The sequence below is a fragment of the Rhinoraja longicauda genome, chromosome 38 (assembly GCF_053455715.1).
Source record: "Rhinoraja longicauda isolate Sanriku21f chromosome 38, sRhiLon1.1, whole genome shotgun sequence".
In the NCBI taxonomy this organism is placed as follows: domain Eukaryota; kingdom Metazoa; phylum Chordata; class Chondrichthyes; order Rajiformes; family Arhynchobatidae; genus Rhinoraja; species Rhinoraja longicauda.
Window position 1 is genome coordinate 7,438,453 of NC_135990.1, and position 24,976 is coordinate 7,463,428.

Sequence of the window (24,976 nt, forward strand, 5' to 3'; positions counted from 1 at the left end):
GGGAAGACGTTCTTCAATGTTAGTAGACTAACAATTCCAATGGGAATATACTATTCCGACATACCTGGTTGCATTGAGCTCAGCCTTTACGAATTACATTTAGCTACCAAAAAATAATTCAGGAATCCTGTAAATTAAGGAATGGCTGTATTCTATTTCCCAGATAAACTGTTCCATTTATGGGTTCATCATCTCAAATGAGCCAATCTAATCGAGTGGTGCCCACAAGCTCTTGAAGAAGTGTGTAAAATTCAATGTGAAATCTTCTGTTTTTGCACCCCAGCCCCTGGTCACCAATTTTGGTTGCTTCTTTCATTACTTTCTATTTAAACTTTTAGCTTATGCTGATTCTTGGCTCAAAACGAGTCCCCTTTTTGTGTAGGTGCTATTGATGTGTGTGAACATAGATACAAAAGGGTGGAGACGCGATTTATTTCAAGATAGTATTCAGATGGTTACCACAAAATTCTCTTAAATCATTTACCAATCAAAAAATGACTTGGGTCCCTCCTCTTTTCTTCCAGAGTACGTGCCACGCTGTTATCTTCTTGTGTTACTGAATCTCATGCTGTCCCAAACTGCATTGTCTTGGCCCCGAGCTATTCTGCACTGATGTGCAATTATTTTTCTTCCATTCGCAGTAACCTTCCCCTGTAACCAGCAGTGTGTGTTGTCGAGGCTGATCTGGATTGCTGTTTCTTCTTCCAATGCATGAGTTTCTTAAGCAGACTGTTTCTGGAGTTCTCTTCGAGACTTTCTGAACTGCGATGGGAAAGCGTGCTCTGGTGACCGGGGACCAGCCTTCTGAGATCAGAGCCTAGCATAGTGTTATTGTAGGAGCCATTTATGTTTAGACTAGCGCCAGGGCCCACGAAGGCTATCCTGTCTGGTCCGAGCTGACAGAAGGTCTACTGTGGCACAAGTCACAGAAAATTTTAATGGTGGTCACGGGAGGAATGTGTCACAATACACAGTGCATCGCACCCTGCTGCGTATGGGGCTGTACACGGAGGACCAACAGCATATTAGGCAGGTGGTCATAATGTTTTGGCTGATCGGTGTATAAACACCATATCCCTCCAAACCATTCCTATCTACGTGCCTATTCAAAAGCCTTTTAAATGTCATTATAGTTTCTGCCACAACTGCCTTTTCCAGCAGGGTATGGAATGAGATTTTAGATTTAGAGATACAGCGCATAAACAGGTCCTTCGGCCCACCGGGTCCGCGCCGCCCAGCGATCCCCGCACATTAACACTATCCTTCACCCTAGGGACAATTTTTACATTTGCCCAGCCAATTAACCTACATACCTGTACGTCTTTGGAGTGTGGGAGGAAACCGAAGATCTCGGAGAAAACCCACGCAGGGGAAAACGTACAAACGGCGCCCGTAGTCAGGATCGAACCCGAGTCTCCGGCGCTGCATTCGCTGTAAGGCAGCAACTCTACCGCTGCGCCACCGTGCCGCCAGATGTGATTGTTAAGGCAGAAACTATAACAACATTTAAAAGTCATTTGGACAGCTACATGGATAGGAAATGTTTAGAGGGATATGGGGCAAATGCGTGTAGTTGGGGCACTTTGGTCGGCATAGGCAAGCTGGGCCGAAGGGCCTGTTCTGTATGATTCTATGAAATACTGGACCCAGGACTTATCCCTGGCTGGAGATATCACTCACATTCCTATACTGAAAATGAGTTAATACTCTTGAAAACAACCTAAACATTTCACGGTGTCATTTTGCAAATCTTTGCTGGAGTTTGTGAGGAAGATGCTGACCTTTACCCAGGATGGAATTTAAAGGATTTAGAAATAGCTCAAATGTACTAAAGAATTCATCTCCAAAGGAGGTTGATGGGATTCTGGGGCGAGGAAAAGTGGGCACCTACTCTTTCAGCTTGGATTGGTGTATTCCTTTTATATTGGTAATTATTGGTTATATTACCACAAGAGGTATTTGGATTCTGGAACTTCAATCCATTAGGTAACAAAAGAAATCAAGTGTATTCGATTGGTTGTATCGATAGAGACAAATACCAGGTGCATCAAAAATAATGTTCAGTATTGACGTGCACATTATCAGCACATCACAGGCAGGTTATACAGGTCCAATGCACGATTCCATTTGACCGCACTGTAAATTCCTGGGGTTATTTCTCCAGAAGAGCTATCATCTCTGGGACAGCCTGCAGAGGGAAACAAGTAGAGTCAGATTAAGGCCCTCGTTTATCACACAAATCTCTCTGCAATTCATTCAAGACATATTTTATTTGTTTAAAAATAAATAAGAATAAATTAACACAGAATGACATTTCACAATCAACCTCTAAAGATTAAGGTCAGGCAAGATTTTGAGAACCTTGAAGATCAGGCTTTCTGAAGAACGGTCCCAACCCAAATCATCCACCTGAGATAGACACAAAAAGCTGGAGTAACTCAGCGGGACAGGCAGCCTCTCTGGAGAGAAGGGATGGGTGACGTTTCAGATCGAGACCCTCCTTCAGAAGCACACTGAGAAAACCCGCAAAGCCACAGGAAGAACGTACAAACACCACACAGAGTACCAGAGGACAGGATCTATCCACTGCCTCAAATGATTGTGGAGACCAAACAGATGTCCCGACTGCCCCGACCGGGGGAGAATGAAAGAGGAAGATTGGACTGTATTGCCTTCCATCACAGTGAGGAACGTGGGGAATCCGCTGTGGTGGATGTTTATGTAAATTTATGTGGCTGTGTGTCTGTTTTTTAAAAATTACGGCTCGATGGTAATTCGAATTTCACTGTACCTTAATTGGTACATGTGACAATAAACTGATCTTGAAACCTTAATAAAAGCAGAAAAAAAACTGTCCTTCAATCAGAGCCAGAGAGCTATAATTGCACAGGATGCCTGTGACACAAAATATTCAACATTTGGGGAGCAGGAGCTCAAGACACTTAAAGAGGCATCTACAATGTATGAGGTGGTACTTTGGTAGCAAGAGTAAAGTGGACACACTCGTTTGGAAAAGTGTGAAAAGGGCTTGACAAGAAAAAAAGATCTGAGTACAGGAAGCCAAATCACTGCAAGTGATTTTAAAAGGATACAATCGCTGGGGAGCATAGTTTTGAGAAAGTTAGAACTGAAAAGTAGAGAAGTTGTATAGTAATATTGTTAGGTATATTGAGAGCTAAGAACCAGGGTTCATAAATATTAGATTGTTGTTTATAAATCAAACCAAAGCTCCTGAGAAACTTTTTATTCCATTGGGTGATTGTAACATGAAACTCACCAGCACAGAGTTGTTGAGATTAAACTTAAAGATGTATTTAAAAGGAGAGCTGGATAAAGGCTAGGAATAAAATGTTATGTTGGCTTGGGTCGATGAAAAGGATGCACTAAAGCTACCTGTTGTTGGACTGCATGAGCTGTACATCACTGCAAGTGAACTCGATACATTGACCAAGAAACTTTGAACTAGCAGGAAACTCAAACTCAAACCAGTGGGGTGGAAGCCACCTTTTCTTCGGGTGTAAGACTCCCCTGTCAAATCATCTTGGACACTCCCGTTCCCATGAGAATAGGGGAAAAACCACAGCTAGGTCACGCCACACTACAGCTCCAGTAGAAAATCTAAAAATAGTCAGGTGGTATTCTTGCTGGTGTTCATCAGAGAACTAGACTCGAAGAATCTTAACTCTCTCTGACCTGGTAGTGCATGCAGAAAACAATGGGCATTAATAATCACTGCCCTGAACATAAAATTGATTTTGCTTTAAGCTAAATTGTAGTAGAAAGAATATTCATGCAGCGAATGTATCGATTTCCTCTCGGTTAGTGTGGCTCACATTTAAACACACCAGGATTCAAATCAAGTGTGCGGGCCATTTATTTATACAGGATCTAATTGATTCAGTAATTGCTCACTGATCAGTTTAGTCTGTGCACAATCGCACCAACAGGCAATGGAACAATAAATGGACTCCGTTTAATCATAATAGAAAACCTGCAGAGTTTGTTTACTCTGGGGAAAATAAACTCTACAAATTGATTCCAAAGGCAGAGTTTATTTAATCAATGCGCAGGTTTGTCAGTAAAGCTTTCAGCATTTTAAAAATATCTGGAACATGGCCTTTACTATCACTCCTTAACTGCATTTGAGATGATGACAATGAACTACCTTCCTGAACCACTGCAGTCCATTTGGTGAAGGTACTCTCACAGTGCTGTTTGAGAACAGTTGAGAACAGTTGAGAACAGGAGCAAAGAGGTCCTTCTGCAGTTGTACAGTGCCCTGGTGAGACCGCACCTGGAGTACTGTGTGCAGTTTTGGTCTCCAAATTTGAGGAAGGATATTCTTGCTATTGAGGGCATGAGCGTAGGTTCGCTAGGTTAATTCCCAGAATGGCGGGACTGTCGTATGTTGAAAGACTGGAGCGACTAGGCTTGTATACACTGGAATTTAGAAGGATGAGAGGGGATCTTATTGAAACATATAAGATTATTAAGGGATTGGACAAGTTAGAGGTAAGAAACATGTTCCCAATGTTGGGGGGAGTCCAGAACCAGGGGCCACAGTTTAAGAATAAGGGGGTAGGCCATTTAGAACAGAGATAAGGAAAAACTTTTTTAGTCAGATTTGTAAATCTGTGGAATTCTCTGCCTCTAAAAGCTGTGGAGGCTATTTCTCTGGATGCGTTCAAGAGAGAGCTAGATAGAGCTCTTAAAGATAGCGGAGTCAGGGGGTATGGGGAGAAGGCAGGAACGGGGTACTGATTGTGGATGATCAGCCATGATCACATTGAATGAGGATGCTGGCTCGAAGGGCCGAATGGCCTACTTCTGCACCTATTGTCTATTGATTTTGATCTGAAAACATGCTCAGACACATCAGGGAATTATCTATAGTTTAGCTTAGTTTAGAGATACAGCGTGGAAACAGGCCCTTCGGCCCACCGAGTCCGCACCAACCAGCGATCCCTGTACACTAGCTTTATCATACACACTAGGAACAATTTACGATCTTTACTGATGCCAATTAAGCTACAAACTTGTACGTCTTGGGAGTGTGGGAGAAAACCGGAGCATCCGGGGAAAACTCTCGGGGGTCACGGGGAGAACGTACAAACTCAGTACAGACAGCACATGTAGTCAGGATCGAACCCGGGTCTCTGGTGCTGTAAGGCATCAACTCTACCATTGCGCCACCGTGCTGCCCTCAAGTTCTTGACCAATATCTCTCTCTCTCTCTCTCTCTCACACCAAATGATAGGCTTGGAAGGTTGGAAGGGAGTACATCAGTCTGTCCAGCTGCATCGCTACTTTCAGGGTACAGTACCCCTAAATCTCTCTCCTCTGGAACCCGCTTCAGGGCTCAGCCATTTATTGTGCAAGTCCTGCCCTGATTTGACTTGCCAAAATGTAACACCGCGCATATTTCCAAATTAAACTTCTCTGCCATTCAATGGCCCACTGGCTCAGTTATTCAGATCCTGCCCGAAACTTTGATAGCCTTCCTTATTACGCACAAAACCACCGATTTTGGTGTCACCTACACATTGACTACATTGTCATGCAAATCGTTAGTATAGATAGGGCGGCACGGTGGCGCAGCGGTACAGTTGCTGCCTTACAGCGAATGCAGCGCTGGAGACTCAGGTTCGATCCTGACTACGGGCGCCGTCTGTACGGAGTTTGTACGTTCTCCCCGTGACCTGCGTGGGTTTTCTCCGAGATCTTCGGTTTCCTCCCACACTCTAAAGACGTACAGGTTTGTCGGTCAATTGGCTGGGCAAATGTAAAAAACTGTCCCTAGTGGGTGTAGGATAGTGTTAATGTGCGGGGATCGCTGGGCGGCGCAGACTCAGTGGACTGAAGGGCCTGTTTCCGCACTGTATCTCTAAATCTAAAATTCTAAATGACAAACCAAGTGGATCCAGCACAGATTACTGCAGCGCGCCACTGGTCACGGGTCTTCAGTCGGATAAGTAACCCTCCACTTCCACCCTCTGACTCCTTCCACCAAGCCAATTTGAGTCCAGTTGAGATGGCATCACTGTCATCTCAATGTCAAAATGGACATAGGAAGGGAGGAGCAAAAAGGCAATTTAAGAGCTCAAAACCAGGCCAGCTGAACCCGTGGTCAGAAATGATGCAAGTAACTTAAGTTGCATACCCTCTGAATGGTATTGTAGGTGGGGGGTGGTGGGTGGGGGGATATCTATCAGTTCAAATGTGTTCATGCATTGAATTGTCAAAGCTGTATTAACAAAAATTCAGAAATAAACTTTGTTCAAAAGAAAATGATGCAAGTGGCTGCAGTTGGATGTGATCAACAGGTCAGAATTGGAAGAGCACTTGGATATCTCAGAGGTTAGTGGAACCGGAAGAGATTGCAGAAGTAGGGAGCTTCACAGCAACATGGAGGTGGGATGTTAAAATCGAGGCTAACATTTTGAATTCACTTGGTTGCGATCACCCATCATTTATTGCAGGGAATTTACTGAAACAATGCCACCGTCAGTCACTCTTCAGAAGGTTAGTAAATAATTCACGAGCAAAGAAAAGCCAGTTGACAAAAAAAAACAACTCAAGCTACATCAATCACACTAAACAAAGCCCCCTTATTCCAAGATCTCTTCAGCGAGGCACCCAGCAGAAGTTCTCGCTCCCATCGCATTTATCATTGTTCCCTGCTGCTAATTGCTCATCACAGGCATTCGGCCAAAGATAGAGTTACAAGTCAGTTATGCATGTAAAACGTTTGTTCGAAAGTAAAGGAAAGGCAGCCTGCAAACTAAACGCAGGCACTTGTGTTGAATATCAGTTACTGCCTCTAACGAAAGGTCCTGTGGTTGTCACAGAACAAGAGAATCCCAGCTGAACTCACCAGCGATGAATACAGTCCCTCAATTATTCAACAGATCTGCATTTCCATTAACTGGAAATAATGCTGTCCTACAAAATTTATTCAGGAAAATGTCTACATGTTGTTTCTACCTCGCATTACTGTGTCTCTGGATTATTAAAAGCCACATGTTTACTGCCCAGCCAGCAGGCATTAGTTGGATAAAGCTGTTAAACTTTGGCAGGGATTCTTCCATCTTGCCTTTTGGGGATGCTACTGCCCTGTGGCATCTTCCACACGCATACAAGGTCTTGTACACAGCAAGCAGGAGCCACGTCCCCAAGGGTAGCTGTACACATTACCTTGATGCTTCAAGGTATTTCCTAGGTCAGTTTCCTTTCCATGATCGGCTGAGTACCTTTTGGCATTTTGCTGCTTTTAATCTGTAGTGAACTCTTTATGCAGGAAGGAACTGCAGATGCTGCTTTCCACCGAAGATAGACACAAAATGCTGGAGTAACTCAGTGGGTCAGGCAGCATCGCTGGAGAACATGGACGTACCGACCCAAAACGTCACCTACCAATGTTCTCCAGAGTTGCTGCTTGACCCACTGAGTTACGCCAGCACTGTGTCCCCTTTTGTGTGAACCAGCAGTTTTTTGTTTCTGCACATTAGCCCCAGAATGCCTTTAGGGGAGCAATGCATTTAGTCTGGTGAATGAGGTGCTGAATCAATGGGCAGGTTGGCCTCAAGTGTTGTTGAAGTTGCACTTAATCAGTGCTGTCTATATGGTGTTTATACGTTCTCTCTGTGACTGTGTGGGTTTTCTCTGGGTGCTCCTGTTTCCTCACAAATGCCCTCACTCCAAAGACGTACTGTTTTATAGGTTAATTGGCTTGGTACAATAGTAAATTGTCCCTAGTTTGTGTAGGATAGTGTTAGTGTAGGGGGATCGCTGGTCGACCCGAACGTGGTGTTCCGAAGGGCCTGCTGCCGTGCTGTAACTCTACACTAAACTAAACAATCAGGACTGGAAACTCAGCTGCTGTTACCTCTAGGCCAAATATACCGAGGCACAACTACTGCCTTCTTACTTTCAAGAACAAATTCATAGCAAACCAGGAGCTGAACCTGGGGCACCTGCAATGAACCACTCACCGTCTTAAGCAGTTGAACTACAAAGTACTTTATCTCCCACTGTGATTCAGTTAGCTGAATGCCATCAATTTTCCTCAGCCTCTTACTTCCTGATTTATTTAATATTAAGCAACCTTTTTACATTAAGTCTGCTATGCAAAATGTAGTAAGAAAGATTTTAATTATCTATGCCAGAGCTGATGTACAATTTCACTGCTTCCACACAAAGCAAAATAGATCATTTTATCTTCTCATTAATTAACAGCAAAAACTGAAAAACAGTCGAGGATAATTATTGCAGCAATCTGCACTATCACTAAATAAAACTCAGGAAGATTAAACCTACAGAATACGCTTTCAAAAGGAATACGGGAACCGCAGTGACACACTTGTGCACTGAGCACTTTCTACTTTATCATTCTTTTTACCTTTATGCAACTTTCCAAAGAGAAAGGTTTATTCTGATCCTCAATAAAAGCAAGTTTAAAAGGAAAAGGAGGAGGGTGTGAAATACACAGAACAATTTAAAGACAGTGCCCAAGATCAACACATAAAAAGCACTGCAATCAGGTCTGCAATCAATTGCGTATGTAAAGTCATGTGAAGAGAAATATAAATGTCACAAAAGTTCAAAGATGTTAGAAGACAGAGGGGGGATCTTATTGAAACATATAAAATTCTTAAGGGGTTGGAGAGGCTAGATGCGAGAAGATTGTTCCCGATGTTGGGGAAGTCCAAAACCAGGGGTCACATCTCAAGGATAAGGGGGAAGTCTTTTAGTACCGAGATGAGAAAACATTTCTTCACACAGAGAGTGGTGAGTCTGTGGAATTCTCTGCCACAGAAGGTAGTTGAGGCCAGTTCATTGGCTATATTTAAGAGGGAGTTAGATGTGGCCCTTGTGGCTAAAGGGATCAAGGGGTATGGAGAGAAGGCAGGTACAGGTTACTGAGCTGGATGATCAGCCATGATCATATTGAATGGTGGTGCAGGCTCGAAAGGCCGAATGGCCTACTCCTGCACCTATTTTCTATGTTTCTATGTTAATGACCTGAAGCACCATCTCTGGATCTCCCCACAAAAACATTGCCGGGCCTGCCGAATATTTCCAGCATTTTGTTTTGATAGCAATGTATATTATATCTCTCCATTTTCTCATGGATCAAGATTCTCCTCTTTATATAGGTAAGTATTGTTTCCACGTCTTAATGAACAGAAGGATTCTAACCCGAAATGTCCTCTGTCCATTCCGTCCACAGATGCTGCCTGACCCACCAAATTCTTCCAACACTTTTCATTTGCTTAAGATTCCAGCATCTGCACCCACACCGATTTACACCACGAATTAACAAAATGCATATTTTAATGTCAGGGCCACAACTCCGTAATTTTTTTTAAAAGTTCAACCTTTGAGCTCCACCTCCAATCCACATTCCTATACATTCTCCATAGCTCTCCATTCTCAACATTTCTCAGTTGATTTCAGTCCAGATTACTCTCATCAGCTTGTTTTCAACACTCCCAGGGAAATGAATTTTAAAATTCGCAAGCCGCTAATGCAACATTTCTCAACCGTGGTTCCCCTGAACCCTGGGGTTCCGCGAGAGGTCGCTAGGGGTTCCGAGAGGAATAGTAATCAATAGGCTAATCATATGTCAATACATTGAGTACTTTTTGTGTTTAATTTCATATTCGTAATTTTATCACACACAAACGGCATATTCTTAGAAAATTCTTGGGTTTGTAATAAAGTCTTCAACCTGTTAGATCATTTACATTAATAAAGATATATAATAATTTTTATGTAGGGGTTCCCTGAGACATGAAAATTATTTCAAGGGTTCCACGAGGGTAAAAAGGTTGAGAAACCTTATGTGGAATAATAAGAGAATCTGCCTCATCCTCTCATATAGAGAGAATGTTACCGTGAGTAACACTCAACACTTTAGTGAGCATCTTTCATACTCCAACCAACGACTGACCTTGAAGAGATCTGCCACCAAGCCGTAGTCCGCCACTTGGAAGATAGGAGCCTCTGGATCCTTGTTAATGGCCACAATTGTCTGGAAGAAAATCAGCACAGTCAATGTCTGCAAATGATGTTTATTCAGAAATATATCTGCTATTGGCATAGAAAATTATATATCACTGAAATAGGTCGTTTTAAACATTGGCACTGAACTCTCAGGAATACCCGAGGCAAATCCCTTCCAATGAAGACACTTTAGATATCAACTACAAAACTCCATGGGCTCGTTCACTTTAACACTGCATAAGGTTACAAACAGCTAACAATGGCCTGCTTCCTTTATCATCGTTACTTTTTTGCATATCTTTCATTCATTTGTTCTACGTCTCTCTACATCTCCACCTATGTCTCTAGTTTCCCTTTCCCCCGAGCCCCAGTCTGAAGAAGGGTCTCGACCCGAAACGTCACCAATTCCTTCTCTTCAGCGATACTGCCTGTCCTGCTGAGTTCCTCCGGTATTTTGTGTCTATCTTCCGTTTAGACCAGCATCTGCAGTTCCTGCCTACTTGTTACATTTCCTCTCTTGGGAGCAAAGCACTCACCGTAGCTGGGCTCGGATCCACTTAGCTACAGAGGGAAGCATTTTTGGTAAGTAACTCACAGGGCATCTGCAGTTGGCATCGTTGAACTAGGGTCTCTGCTCAATTCCTCACCCCCACACATGCCAACCACAGGTGCCCCCCACCTCTCTCGCCAAGAGCAACTAACTGGTGACAGTTTAGCTGAATACATTGGGTCATCATTCTGCAAGGACAACATTTTATACCTCTACATTTCAATACACGTCAGGCCAGGAAGTAAGTTTGTGAGAAACTCGCTATTTATTCTGCAGCTTATGTTTCTGGAAAGAACACACACAGTGTTTTAAATCATTTCAAGGCAAAGCAAACAGAAATATCAACCCACAGAGAAAGCCTTGCTTAGATTTAAGCATGTTGTACAGGAAAGTATAAATTATAGATGGTGGGGGAAAAAGCATTTCCAGCTTCTTTTGAAACTTCTCAGGTGCACAATAGATAGGGTGGATTTACCCAGAGCAGGGGAATCAAGAACCGGAAATCATAGGTTTACGGTGAGAGGGGAAAGATGTAATAGGAACCTGAGAGGCACCCTTTTCACACAGAGAGCAGTGGGTATATGGAACTAGCTGCCAGAGGTGGTAGTTGAGGAAGATACTATAAAAGCATTTAAAAGATATTTTGGACAGAGACGAGGATAGGAAAGGTTTGGAGAGATACAGGTAGGTGGGAGTAGCGTAGATGGGCATCCTTTGCGCTGTATAACTCTACCCAAAGATGTGAGAGTTTGTTGGTTTCCATGTTCTCTATGTTATCTAGCATCTCTGGAGACATGTTTGAGACACGGTTGACACCTGAAATGTCACCCAATCCTTCTCTCCAGAGATGCTGCCTGACCCACTGAGTTATTCCAGTATTTTGTGTCTTGCTTGGGTAAACCAGCACCTGCAGTTCCTCGTTATTACCAAGTGCGAGTAAGGCTGGATTAAACAAAGCCGTATCCAAATTACGAAGATGTTGTCAGGACTAGAGGGTCTGAGCTATAGGGAGAGGTTGAGTAGACTGGATCTATATTCCTTGGAGCGCAGGAGGATGAGGGCTGATCTAATTGAGGTGTATAAAATCATGAGATCGGGTAGATGCACAGAATCTCTTGCCCAGAGTAGGGGAATCGAGGAACAGAGGACATAGGTTTAAGGTGAGGGGGAAAAGATTTAATAGGAATCTGGGGGTAACTTTTTCACACAAAGGGTGGTGGGTGTATAGAACAAGCTGCCAGAGGAGGTAGTTGAGCCTGGGACTATCTCAGCGTTTAAGAAACAGTTAGACAGATACATGTATAGGACAAATTTGGAGGGATATGGACCAAACGCAGGCAGGTGGGACTAGTGTAGCTGAGACATGTTGGCTGGTGTGGGCAGGTTGGGGTGAAGGGCCTGTTTCCACACTGTATCACTCTATGACTAAATGTTTTATCCAACTGTATATTCAATCTAATCCAAGCCCAGGCTTATCTGCATAATAATATAGATTATGTAATTTCACAACATTTTTTAAATTTTACTTTTCAGCAAAATACACAAATTCTATTTTTAAAACAGTAACATCTTCTTAATGGGTTAATACCTTTTTTTTTTAAAGTACATTTCCAACCAAGAACATTAATGGATTCAAGTAAAAAGCAGCTTTCACTTCGGAAGATTCTGTGCATGGGTTTTATTGTTCATTGGTATGTTTGAATGCACATGACTAAATTTATTTTTAAACTGGAAGTAGCACTTAAACAGCAAGGTCTTCAGTTGCAGTAGACACAAAATGCTGGATTAACTCAGCGGGACAGGCAGCATCTCTGGAGAGAAGGAATGGGTGGCGTTTCGTAGAAAGACATTCTAGCCTTAGAGGGAGTACAGAGAAGGTTCACCAGATTAATCCCTGGGATGGCAGGACTTTCATATGAAGAAAGACTGGATAGGCTAGGCTTATACTCGCTGGAATTTAGAAAACTGAGGGGGGATCTTATAGAAACATATAAAATTGTTAAGGGGCTGGAGAGGCTAGATGCGGGAAGATTGTTCCCGATGTTGGGGAAGTCCAGAACCAGGGGTCACAGCTTAAGGATAATGGGGACGTCTTTTAGGACCGAGATGAGAAAACATTTCTTCACACAGAGAGTGGTGAGTCTGTGGAATTCTCTGCCACAGAAGGTAGTTGAGGCCAGTTCATTGGCTATATTTAAGAGGGAGTTAGATGTGGCCCTTATGGCTAAAAGGATCAGGGGGTATGGAGAGAAGGCAGGTACAGGTTACTGAGCTGGATGATCAGCCATGATCACATTGAATGGCGGTGCAGGCTCGAAGGGCCGAATGGCCTACTCCTGCACCTATTTTCTATGTTTCTATGTTTCTGGTCGAGACCATTCTTCAGATTGGTTTGGGATAAGGGAAACGAGCGATATAGGCGATGATGTAGTGATAATGAACAATGAATGAAAGATCTGCAAAAAAGTAACAATGATAAAAGAACCAGGCCATTGTTAACTGTTTGTTAGGTGTAAACGAGAAGTTAGTGCGACTTGGGTGGGGGAGGGACAGGGAGAGGGGGAATGCCGGGGCTACCTGAAGTTAGAGAAATCAATATTCATACCACCCGCTGCCCAAACAAAATATGAGATGCGGTTCCTTCAATTTGTGTTCAGCCTCACTCTGACAATGGAGGAGACATAGGACAGAAAGGTCTGTGTGGGAATGGGAAGGTGAATTAAAGTGTTTAGCAACCGGGAGATCGGGTAGGTTCAGGCGGACTAAGTTGCAGAATCTACACAATCATTACACAGCACAGAGCCTGTGCATTAATAACGCAATAACTTTTGGAATGCAAATATATTCACAAAAAATTGGAAACTGCAGGAAAGAGTGTGTAAACATATTAACTATAGCACATTTCAATAAATAAGTTAATAATGTACTTAACCACTGGTCAAAAGTTGCTTTATTTTTAGTAGTTTTTGATACTTCTCTGATATCACGGGAAATCAATATGTTACATATGTACACACTCTGGAACTCACTCCACCTAGTGACAGTGCTGCTTAGTTCAAGACTGATCCCAATGGATTTCTGAGAGTCAAGCGGATCAGAATAATATGACGAAAGGTTGATATAATTGAGTTCAGGTTACGAACCAACCAGTCTAAATAGGAAGCAGATTAGACCTTTGTTATGAACACACGAGAAACTGTGGATGCTGCAATCTTGAGCGAAAATACAAGAACTCAGCTGGTCAGGCAGCATCTGAGGAGGGAATGGTCTTATACCCGTCTTCAGTCTCGACCCGAAACGTCACCCATTCCTTCACTCCAGAGATGCTGCCTGACCCACTGAGTTACTCCAGCATTTTGAGTCTACCTTCGATTTAAAGCAGCATCTGCAGTTTTCTTTCCTGAGAATCATTCCAACAGGGAAATAAATGGACTCCCAACAGCTTGGCTTCTACACCCATCATTTCTGAATATCTTTGCTGAGCTTCGATCAGTGCCATGGAAATGCCTGAGAGATTATATCAGGCATGTCAGTGCAAGAGTACTGAATTATTCAGAGTTGAAATGATGGACTTTCTTTGCACTATTACAATCAGTTGTTTGTTTCTGCTGGAATCTCGTTAGTGCTTAATGTAAATAAAGATGCCCGATAAATAAAATACGCAAGGAAAAGGTTTTAAAAAAGTACCTTGCTGTCCTTCATTCCAGCTAAGTGCTGAATTGCTCCTGAAATCCCAACCGCGATATAGAGCTCCTAAAAATTTTAAAAGAGAAAAGAATATAGTATAAGATAGTATGTCAGCTCAAACTCTTTACAATAATTTACAGTCAATTCCACACACAAAATAGATTCCAACCACCCCGGGTCAATATCCACCTGCTGAAGAAGGGTCTCGACCCGAAACGTCACCCATTCCTTCTCTCCCGAGATGCTGCCTGACCTGCTGAGTTACTCCAGCATTTTGTGAATAAATCCACCTGCATATCTGGCTTGTTTTAGTACAGTTTATTGAGAAATGGCGCATGGAAACAGGCCCTTCAGCCCATCGACAAATAGGGCGGCACAGTGGTGCAAGAGTAGATTTGCCACCTTACAACGCCAGAGACTTGGGTTCGACCTGACGACAGGTGCCGTTTGTACGTTCTCCCTGTGACCGTGTGGGGTTTCTCCACTTTTCCCCACCACAAAGACGCACAGGTTTGTAGGTTAATTAGTTTCGGTAAAAATTATAAAATGGTCCCTAATGTGCAGGATAGTGTAAGTATATGGTGGATCGCTCGCTGGCCAGCGTGAACTCAGTGGGCCGAAGGACCTGTTTCCGAGCTGTATCTCGAACGTCTAAAAGCCTGCCGAGTCCACATGATCATCACAAACCCGTTCACACTAGCTCTGTTGCCCCACTTTCCCATCCACTTCCTACACACGCGGAGCAATTCATAGCGACCAATTGACCTACAAACTGGCACGTCTTTGGGATGTGGGAGGAAACCGGAGCACCCAGAGGAAACCCATGCAATTACAAGGAGAAAGTATAAACTCAACACAGACAGCATCCGAATCAAATCTGGATCTCTGATGCTGTGAGGCAGCAGCTAGCTGTACCAGCTGTGCCACTATTCTGCCCTTTAAAGCACGGTGACGCAGCAGTAGAGTTGCTGCCTTACAGCGAATGCAGCGCCGGAGACTCAGGTTCGATCCTGACTACGGGCGCCGTCTGTACGGAGTTTGTACATTCTCCCCGTGACCTGCGTGGGTTTTCTCCGAGATCTTCGGTTTCCTCCCACACTCCAAAGACGTACAGGTATGTAGGTTAATTGGCTGGGCAAATGTAAAAATTGTCCCTAGTGGGTGTAGGATAGCGTTAGTGTGCATGGATCGCTGGGCGGCGCGGACCCGGTGGGCCGAAGGGCCTGTTTCTGCGCTGTATCTCTAAAATAAAATCTAAAAATGGTCACATTTGTATCTGCAGCAGCTCAGATTTTCATCGTTTTTGCCAAATGCTTCGAATCACTCTTGAATTTTTGGTCACTAGATCGAATGTCTCTTTAAGTTGCTCAGAGTCAGATTTTGTCCCGCTGTGTTACTCTAGCATTTTGTGTCTACCTTCCGTTTAAACCAGCATCTGCAATTCCTTCGTACACATGATAATTTAGTTGGTCATTTTCCACCAATGAAAGCAAAACAAATATTGGTTTTAAAAAGTTACAAAGTTTGTACTTGCACTGCCTTAGTAAATAGAATGAGATAATAGATCAGATACACAGGTTTTTAGCAACCAAGTATAACCTGACTATTCAGACTTTGAATGTTAAAAACTGCATTGAGGTGATTCTCAATGGAAATTTCCTACCCAATGTATACTAGAAATCTAGAGCAAATATCAGAAACCCAAACTGTAAAAACAAACAGTGTTTATAAAGGCAGGGGGAAAAAAGGGTTTCTTGCTTAAACAGTAGCTCTGATAAACCAAAAATCTGTTTCTAAATTATACAGCTAGTGCATTGGGTCTTTTACTTGGATATACAGAGGATGAAGGAATATGGATCACGTGCAGGCAGAGATTAGTTTATCTTACCATCATGTTTGGCACAGTCATTGTGGGCCAAAGGGCATGTTCCTGTGATGTACTGTTCTATGTATCTGTATCTATGTATCTATATATATATATCTATATGTATGTATTTGTGAGTATGTGTAAATATATATACACCCTCAACATTTTTTTCTCTCATTTATTATATTGTTTACAGTGTACTGTGCTTACATATTCTGTTGTGCTGAATTTCAAAGTTCTATCTGGGACATATGGCAATAAAACACTCGTGACTATATTAAGTTCTTGTCAATTAAACCCAGACGTAACGCACAATTATCCCCCCAGTTTTTCATAAAACAAGGAAGCAAACTTCAATTCGAATTGAATTCCAATTCCACATCAGTCTGAAGGAAGGTCCCGACCCAAAACATCACCTGTCCACATTCTTCAGAGAGGCTGCCTGACCCACTGAGTTACTCGAGCATTTTGTGTCTTCCTTCGGTATAAACTAGCATCTGCACCTCCTTGTTATTAGCGCATACTCCAATTCACTTTGCAAGGTTATTAGCGAATTTGCTTCCACTACTTTCTTGCAGTGCTTTTGTTACGGTTACATGACTGAAAAAAATATAGTCATTCCCCACCCAGTCCACACTCCATCAGTGTCAACCAGATCACCCAGTCTACGATACGATAAAACTTTATTCATCCCTGGAGGGAAATTGGTCTGCCGACAGTCACAACGCACGAGGTACACAAAAACTTGAAATTAAAAGTGAAAAGAAAAAGAAAAAGACAAGCGACTGTTGAATGACTGCCGAATTGCACAGCGCCTTCACCAGAACAAACAAACAAACACACACACAGACATATCCCTGGGGAAGAGGATTCTAAACTAGAGTGCCCCCTCCCCCCCACACACTGTACCAAGGTCTCTTGGAACAAACATTAAATTACACCAGAGCACCACTCTGGTGCTCAATTCATCTATTTTACTGAAATTAAAATGAAGCATGGTGTTTTCTAACGAATAGACTATAAGTGATGTAAGTAAGCATCTAGCTGGACACCACGATATGGAACAAAATGAAATTAGAATTGCCCAGCAATGACGAAACGCTGGAAAATTTGTCCCAGACGATTTGTAAAAAAATGTCGTTTTCCGCCTTAAAAAGTGTCCAAAATAATCAAAGCAACATCGTGTTAAGTGCTTTTATGCTTTTAAATTAAAATTGTATCGTGGTCAAGAAGAAAATCCATTCATTTGGAAACAGTGCTGTATTATCTGACCATCAACTACTGGGAATGCTTTTAACCATCACCAAACAACAGAAAATCTCATAGTACACAATTCTTTGGGCTTGTACAAGTATTCACTTTGTCCTAGACTATCCGCTTGATGGTTTAGTGTTCTGTCTTCATCTGTCCCCAGATACACAACCTGACCACTCCATTAAATATCGATGTTTCGCATTCGTTCAAAAGCTTTAAGTGAATTTGTCCATCGCATGGAAGAGATTGCATTCTTGTGAATAGAGAAAGTCGTGGCAGTGAAAATACTCAGCTGGTCACGCAGCACACGTGGAGAAAGAAATAAAAATGAACATTTCAAGTTAACAATTTACGGGGCGGTACAGTGGCGCAGCGGGTAGAGCTGCTGCCTCACAGCGTGAGACACCCTCGGATGCTGTCTGTGCGGAGTTCGCACATTCTCTTTGTGAATGCGTGGGTTTTCTCCGGGTGCTCTGGTTCTGTTTTTTTTAATACCTGATCTGGGTGGAGTTAGTGAATCTCAGCTTGTGTGGAGCATGAGGAGATAAAATTGATTTCACCGTCCTGGATTAGTGAGGGATTGGGATTGGCAGGGATGGGAAGGGAAGAACAAGAAGGCAGCCAGAGATGCACATGCACAAGGAAGGGGCGACATCAAGTTCTCCATGACACTCTTGTCCCCTGGAAAAACCGTCTGCAAAGATGAAAAGCGTGTCCCAACAAACAGTTGACTGTGATATTTGTGACTTCTTGCCACTTGCTTGCATGCAACTGTAAAGCCAACATTGCATGCAACACCAAATCATTTAGACTCGGAGTCTTCATCTTCAGTTCAGTGGGACAGGCAGCATCTCTGGAGCAAAGGAATGGGTGATGTTTCAGATCAAGACCCTTCTTCATCCAAATGTATTTGGAAAACCAGTCATGGTGGGAGTTACATGGTGAAACTGAGAGGGCTCCAATGATTCTATAACGGTTGTAATGGCAAGTAAAGGGTGATTCAACATGAAGACAAAACTGAATTGATCTACGATCATCTACAATCCTGGTGCTAAAGTCAAACAGATTAGTTTAGTTTAGTTTATTATCACGTGTAGTGAGGTACAGTGAAAATCTTTTGGTGAGTGCTAACCAGTCAGCAGAAAGGCGATACGTGATTACAATCGATCCATTTACAGTGTATAGATACATGATAAGGGAATAACGTTTAGTGCAAAGTAAAGCCAGCAAAGTCCGATCCAGGATAGTCCAAGGGTCATCAAAGAGGTAGATAGTAGTTCAACACTATCTAGCCCATAGCTTTGGTTTATTCTTAAGAAAGAGATGGCGGATAGTGGCAACATTATAAGTAAGCACTTTCAGGGGCCAAAGCAGAAGAAATGAAAGTAATTTAAAGTGAGAATAAAAAGATCTTTATGTGACCGACATCTCCCAGACTTCTTATGTCATCGGGACATTTCAATAAATATCCATTTACAATTTAATCAGTTTGATCCACAAAGACTCCATACATTTGCCATAAATAGGAATACTGAGATTTATTAAATACAGCCAAAGTCTCTTTAAAAGGCAGATGCAAAGATTAACTATCTACATTTGTTTAAATTTGCAACTATCTAATCACAAATGCCTTAAATCCCACATGAACAGGACAATTTAAACTTCGGAGCAGATTATATTGCAAAGCAGATATGTAATATATTGTTACAAGAAGATCAAATAAATTTTGTTAATAATTACTTTGGACTGTTGCGATTTAATTAGATGATAGCACAGGAGTGCCTTAGGGGGCCTTCTAGCGAGTTTGAAAACGCGCTGAGGGGTTAGGGTGGGGGTAGGGGTGGTGGAAAAGCACTGGTTTCTGCAAATTCAGCTCTATATTTTACACTCACAAATTATTGAAGAAAATGTCAGCTAGCCAGGCAGGGAAACCACATTATAAACCAGGCACCTCAAAATGGAAAAACACCATTTCAGCAGAGGGCCACACGTTAATCAAAGTTACTGGCCTACAAAGAGGGACATTTTTCATTTGAGACAGACACTACCAAAATGGAATGCAAAAGACTATTGAAACAAAGGCTGCCGCAACCCAGTTAGGTTATGTCATCCCGAAGAAGAGGAACTGAATTGCTGCTTAGAATGATTTGGAAAAATTGGTGAGGAATATGTGTGAAGGGTGAGAACGCAAGATTAGCAAGAGAAAGCATGAGAATAGAAAGCAAGAATAGAGGGAGAGAAGAGTGAGAGAGAGAGGGAGAGGAGAGAATGGGTGAGGGGGAGAGAAGAGAGAGGGAGAGGAGAGGGAGAGGAGAGAGAGGGAGAGGAGAGAGAGGGAGGGAGGGAGAGAGAGGGAGAGAGAGGGAGAGAGAGGGAGAGAGAGGGAGAGAGAGGGAGAGAGAGGGAGAGAGAGGGAGAGAGAGGGAGAGAGAGGGAGAGAGAGGGAGAGAGAGGGAGAGAGAGGGAGAGAGAGGGAGAGAGAGGGAGAGAGAGGGAGAGAGAGAGGGAGAGAGAGAGGGAGAGAGAGAGGGAGAGAGAGAGGGAGAGAGAGAGGGAGAGAGAGAAGGAGAGAGAGGGAGAGAGAGAGAGGGAGAGAGAGGGAGAGAGAGGGAGAGAGAGGGAGAGGAGAGAGAGGGAGAGGAGAGAGAGGGAGAGAGAGAGAGAGGGAGAGAGAGAGAGAGAGGGAGAGAGAGAGAGAGAGGGAGAGAGAGAGAGAGAGAGAGAGGGAGAAAGGAAGAGAGAGGGAGAAATGAAGAGAGGGAGAGAGAGAGGGAGAGAGGAAGAGAGAGGGAGAGAAGAGAGAGAGGGAGAGGAGAGAAGAGAGAGAGGGAGAGGAGAGAGGGAGAGAGGGGGAGAGAGGGTGAGGAGGAAGCATGAAGGTAATTGCATTTTTAATGGATGGAATAAACATCCTTCAGTCATTGATTTTGTGTTGTTTGGCAAAGATAGTCATGATACCCATTTTATTGAAAAAGTGCTTTTCTCCCACCGCTGACATTATAACTACAAACTCTACCATTTAAAACATATGACGACAGAATTCTGATAGCACCAAACTTCAGAATTCTCCAAAACCATGGTCTTAATTCAGTTCTATTTAAGACCACATCGCACCAACCTTGTTCACAGGTGCTTCGGCTATCTAGATAGACAATTTATGGGCTTTGTGCAACACATGCAGGTAAAGCTCGTGAGTCACGATTTTATTACAAGCACGTTTCCGGGTTGATTTCACACTCTGTTTGCGGTTCCATTGCCACTGAAGGAAAGGTTGAAGAAAATGCCAGACCCAGAGGCCAGTTCCTTTGTGTAAGAAGAGGGCAAAATGCACAGATAAACTGATTCTTTTTAAATGGCTGCACTTCAGTCAATCTGTCTAAGCTTCTGTTTACATGAAAGATGATACACGAAACATATGCTTTAGTCGACGAGGAGGGGTGTCAAAGGGACACATGGTGACACACGATATGTAATGCAGACTCTTTCCTTTCTGCTGAATCTACATGGCATTGGTCATTTTATCAAGAGGAACAATGAAATCAACTTCACAAGATCTACTTGCGTCAAAGGCTTTCGAGTTTTGCTCGAAAAAGTCTCATGAAAGGCCATTTGCCATGATATTATTTGCCATGTGAAATTCTTCCCAATACTTCACAGAAAAGAATTGGCAATTTTGTTTTGAATCAGGGAGTTGAAAGACAAAGTATTTATTTATTTTAAAACACTACATTAAACCTATCAAGGTAACCCTAGTTGAAGTGGGACTAATTGGCTCTTTGTCATTTGAACGAGTTATTAGCAAGGAAATGGTGGTGACAATGTGGAGCTCTGGATGTATCTGCTTCACACTCCCAAGTCTATGGCTTTCTCCAGCTTCCATCAGGGAGACCATGTAATGACCCTCCCGATGAGTGCTGGGGGTGTCTGCTGGAGTTAGAGGCCCCCCTCCGCACGGCTTCCTTCTGGGCTCCAGGGAGAAGCGCATCAATTGCTCTCAGCTAAATGCACTAGCACATTAATATTTCAGTACAATTTAATGTTTCTGTACAAACCCCTCAGGAGCAGAGCATCAATTTGTGAACAGAGCTCTCGGAGAGTTAAAAGCCAGACCATATACTGCAATATCAAAAAGTCCGGAAACCTGCTGGGAATTTATTTTTAGTAAAAGCAGGAGGCAGCGGTGAAGCTAGCCTTTAAGAGTTCCTGCTGCACACAAACATACTCCCAGAAGTTTCTCCTGCGGTCTACCATACTCCCAGCACAGCCAAATAATTTTGCTTTCCCAAGACAAAAAGACAACATGGAAAGCAAAGCAATTTGCAAGCCTTGACCCAAACCACTAAAGGTCCCGGCAAATGCCAGTTGTTCCATATTTCTCCATTTACAGTAACACATGAAAACCCACATAATCTGCTGCCCTGTTAAAGGAAAGGACTACAAAACGCATTGCAAAAACTAACACTGCCTCCAGTGAACATTGTTTCAAGCCACAACCTTGTTTCACCCATTACCTCTCTCCAGAGATGCTGTCTGTCCTGCTGAGTTACTCCAGCCTTATTGTGTCTATCCTTGGTGTAAATCAGCATCTGCAGTTCCTTCCTACACTAGTTATTCAGGCTGGAGAGACGTGAACTCAGTCAGATGTGTTCACACTTTGTGGGTACATGACAATACACAAATATATGCACTTTGCCACACATGTGCTTGTGTTTACAGCCTGCATTCTGCCATCTCTAATTCAAGGCATCACTCAGTGAACAATAATTTCCCAACTGCTCTTCGAAAAGCAATGAGAGTCCCTCCGTACTACACAGAAGCGCCAGTGTGGTTTCACGTATTGTAAACCTGTAATGGAAACTAATTCCATAAGCCATGTCAAGGACAAGAGAGTGCTACAAACTTGGAGCCAGGTAGACAGTGTTTAATTAAGGATGAACAGTACAAGTCAATTCAACCTAACATTTTGCAGCCGGGAAATTCAGAAATACTTCAAAGGAACTGCCACGGACAGTTAGTACTTAGTAACTTCTGCAAAGGTTAAATATCACGTCAGCTCCTTCATCTGTGTCGAGCTATTCCGACATCTTAACCTGAACATCGGGCAGCATGGTGGCGCAGCGGTAGAGTTGCTGCCTTACAGCGAACGCAGCGCCGGAGACTCGGGTTCGATCCTGACTAAGGGCGCCGTCTGTACGGAGTTTGTACGTTCTCCCCGTGACCTGCGTGGGTTTTCTCCGAGATCTTCAGTTTCCTCCCACACTCTAAAGACATATGGGTATGTAGGTTAATTGAGTGGGCAAATGTAAAAATTGTCCCTAGTGTGTGTAGGATAGTGTTAATGTGCGGGGATCGCTGGGCGGCGCGGACCCGGTGGGCCGAAGGGCCTATTTCCGCAATGTATCTCTAAATCTAAAAAAGAAAATCACTTATTGGTGTTGCAAAAATATTATACGAGATCAGAGCTACAACAAAAAAAAATTAACAAGAGAGAAAGACTCTTCTACTGGATTTTCACGGGAACATTTTCCAATGTGCTATTTAACTTTCAGCCAAAATTGAAATGGTTAAAAGGACCTAAGGGAGTAATACTGGTTCGATCTATCTACAGGATTCAAGAATGACGTTTTAAAAATATTAATGAAAGAGTGGTCAATTTCCATATTCGTACTATATTTTATACTATTTATTCTAAGTAGTTCTGCATTTTATAAGTGGCGAGGTATAAAAGCACCTGTTGGTATGACAAGTTGGGAGACACAGGCTTTGATAGATGCTATAAAAGGAGCTAACAGATTTTAGATGCGAAGCACCACATCCATTGCAAGGTGAAACTCTGAATGTCTACTTGTATGTAGCTGCAGTTAACAATATACCACATCTCGCTCCATGAAAGAGAAATTAGCACTCTTTTAGGTTGACAATTCTGTGAGGGTTTCAAATAAAAGCTAAAGAGTTAAGGGAGAGGAATCTTTTCCATATTGGGGGCAAACTACCTTTGATCAATTTCTCTTTTTTCATGTTACCAGAAGGAAAACAATGAGAGTAGTCGGATAATGCAAAGACGAGTGACCAAATAGTCCACCTAGGAAGACACACTTTTCACGATTTTTTAAATTGCAAATTGCATCATTCTTCATAAAGGTTAGACAGTGTATATCCAAACACTGTCCTATAGTTTACACACAAAACCAACTGGAAAATTAAATGTGATAATTCTGATTAGCAAGTAGTGATGAGCAACAGATATCAATATTTACCATTCATTTGATAAGACACAAAATGCTAATTCAAAATTCAGAAGGCTCTCGATCCAAAACGCACCCATTGCTTCTCTCCAGAGATGCTGCCTGTCCCGCTGAGTTACTCCAGCATTTTGTGTCTATTTTCGGTTGAAACTGACATCTGTAGTTCCTTCCGACACTTTTCCATTCACGCAGTATACTTAATATACACAATCTACACACCTGTAACCTTGCTGTGTGTTTGTTGGCAATATGTCAGGCTACATCACAAGAGTTTTACTTCTTTGGGTGCCGAATGGAATATACTTGATAACACAGAAAATATATTCACCTGGAAATCCTTGTGTCACTTCCAAGCTTTCATTGTACTGAGATGTAGGGATAAGATGGTCTTTGGCTTTCAAGTCAGTACTATGCCTGATGTACCTCTCACACATGTTGAAGGGGTAGGTAGGAAGTTGAGGGAGAAAGGAACAAAAGGATGCACCAGCAAGGTGAGATGAGTGATGAGCTTGACCTTACAACTCACTAAACTTTGAGCAACTTTGAGAAATTGCAGTGAAGTGTGGACACAGCCCAGACCATCAGGCAACGCAACCTGCCTTCCATTGACTCCATCCGCACTTCACGCTGCCTCGGCAAGGCCACCAGCATGAGTCTCACCCTGGACACCCCTTCTTCTCCACTCTCCCATCAGGCAAGGGGTAGAGAAGTGTGAAAATGCACATCTCCAGATTCAGGGACAGCTTCTTCCCAGCTGCAATCAGGCAACTGAACCATCCTCTCACCAGCTTTTGTAGAGCTGTCCTGACCTACCATCCACCACAATGGAGGCCCTCGAACTAACTTTAATTGGACTTTACCTTGCACTCAACGTTTATTCCCTTTATCCTGTGTCTGTACACTGTGGACGGCTTGATTGTAATCATGTGTAGTCGTTCCGCTGATTGGATAGCACGCATCAAAAACACTTTTCACTGTACCTTGATACACATGTCAAAAAACTAAACTAAACATGAAAACCACCACTACAGACCCGGTGGACAGAATGGTCTATGCCAAGTATTCTGAACTTCAGAAGATTTTAAAAGGATTAAATGTTAATGTAGAATCTTCATAGACCCTACTTCAACGGTCTTCGAATGAGTAGAAGACTGCTCAAATCTCTCAATAAGCTACCAGCTGGGAGAGGAGCCCATGTCTAAGCATCCATACACTGTCAACTTAAATCACCAGAATAAAATTCACAGCTAGACTGCATACATCAAATGCAGTCAGTTGTAAATATATCAGATTGGAAGCTGCAATACAACAAAATAATACGTTGGAATTAAAACACAGCTGCTCAGTTTTCTGTTTAATTTTCAGTAA

The 24,976-nt window shown here is 42.8% G+C and overlaps 1 protein-coding gene across 1 annotated transcript in view; it reads right to left on the reverse strand.

Annotated features, from left to right (window-relative positions):
* Positions 1–416: 416 nt before the first annotated feature.
* The window catches only part of etfa (electron transfer flavoprotein subunit alpha), a 51,162-nt gene continuing 26,602 nt past the window's right edge, over positions 417–24,976 (reverse strand). The window contains exons 10-12 of the mRNA XM_078429766.1: positions 14,243–14,308; positions 9,953–10,033; positions 417–2,188 (exon numbers count right to left, since the gene is read on the reverse strand). Coding sequence (XP_078285892.1) covers positions 2,153–2,188; positions 9,953–10,033; positions 14,243–14,308 — 183 coding nt within the window. The 3' untranslated portion in view covers positions 417–2,152. The remainder of the gene's footprint in view (positions 2,189–9,952; positions 10,034–14,242; positions 14,309–24,976) is intronic.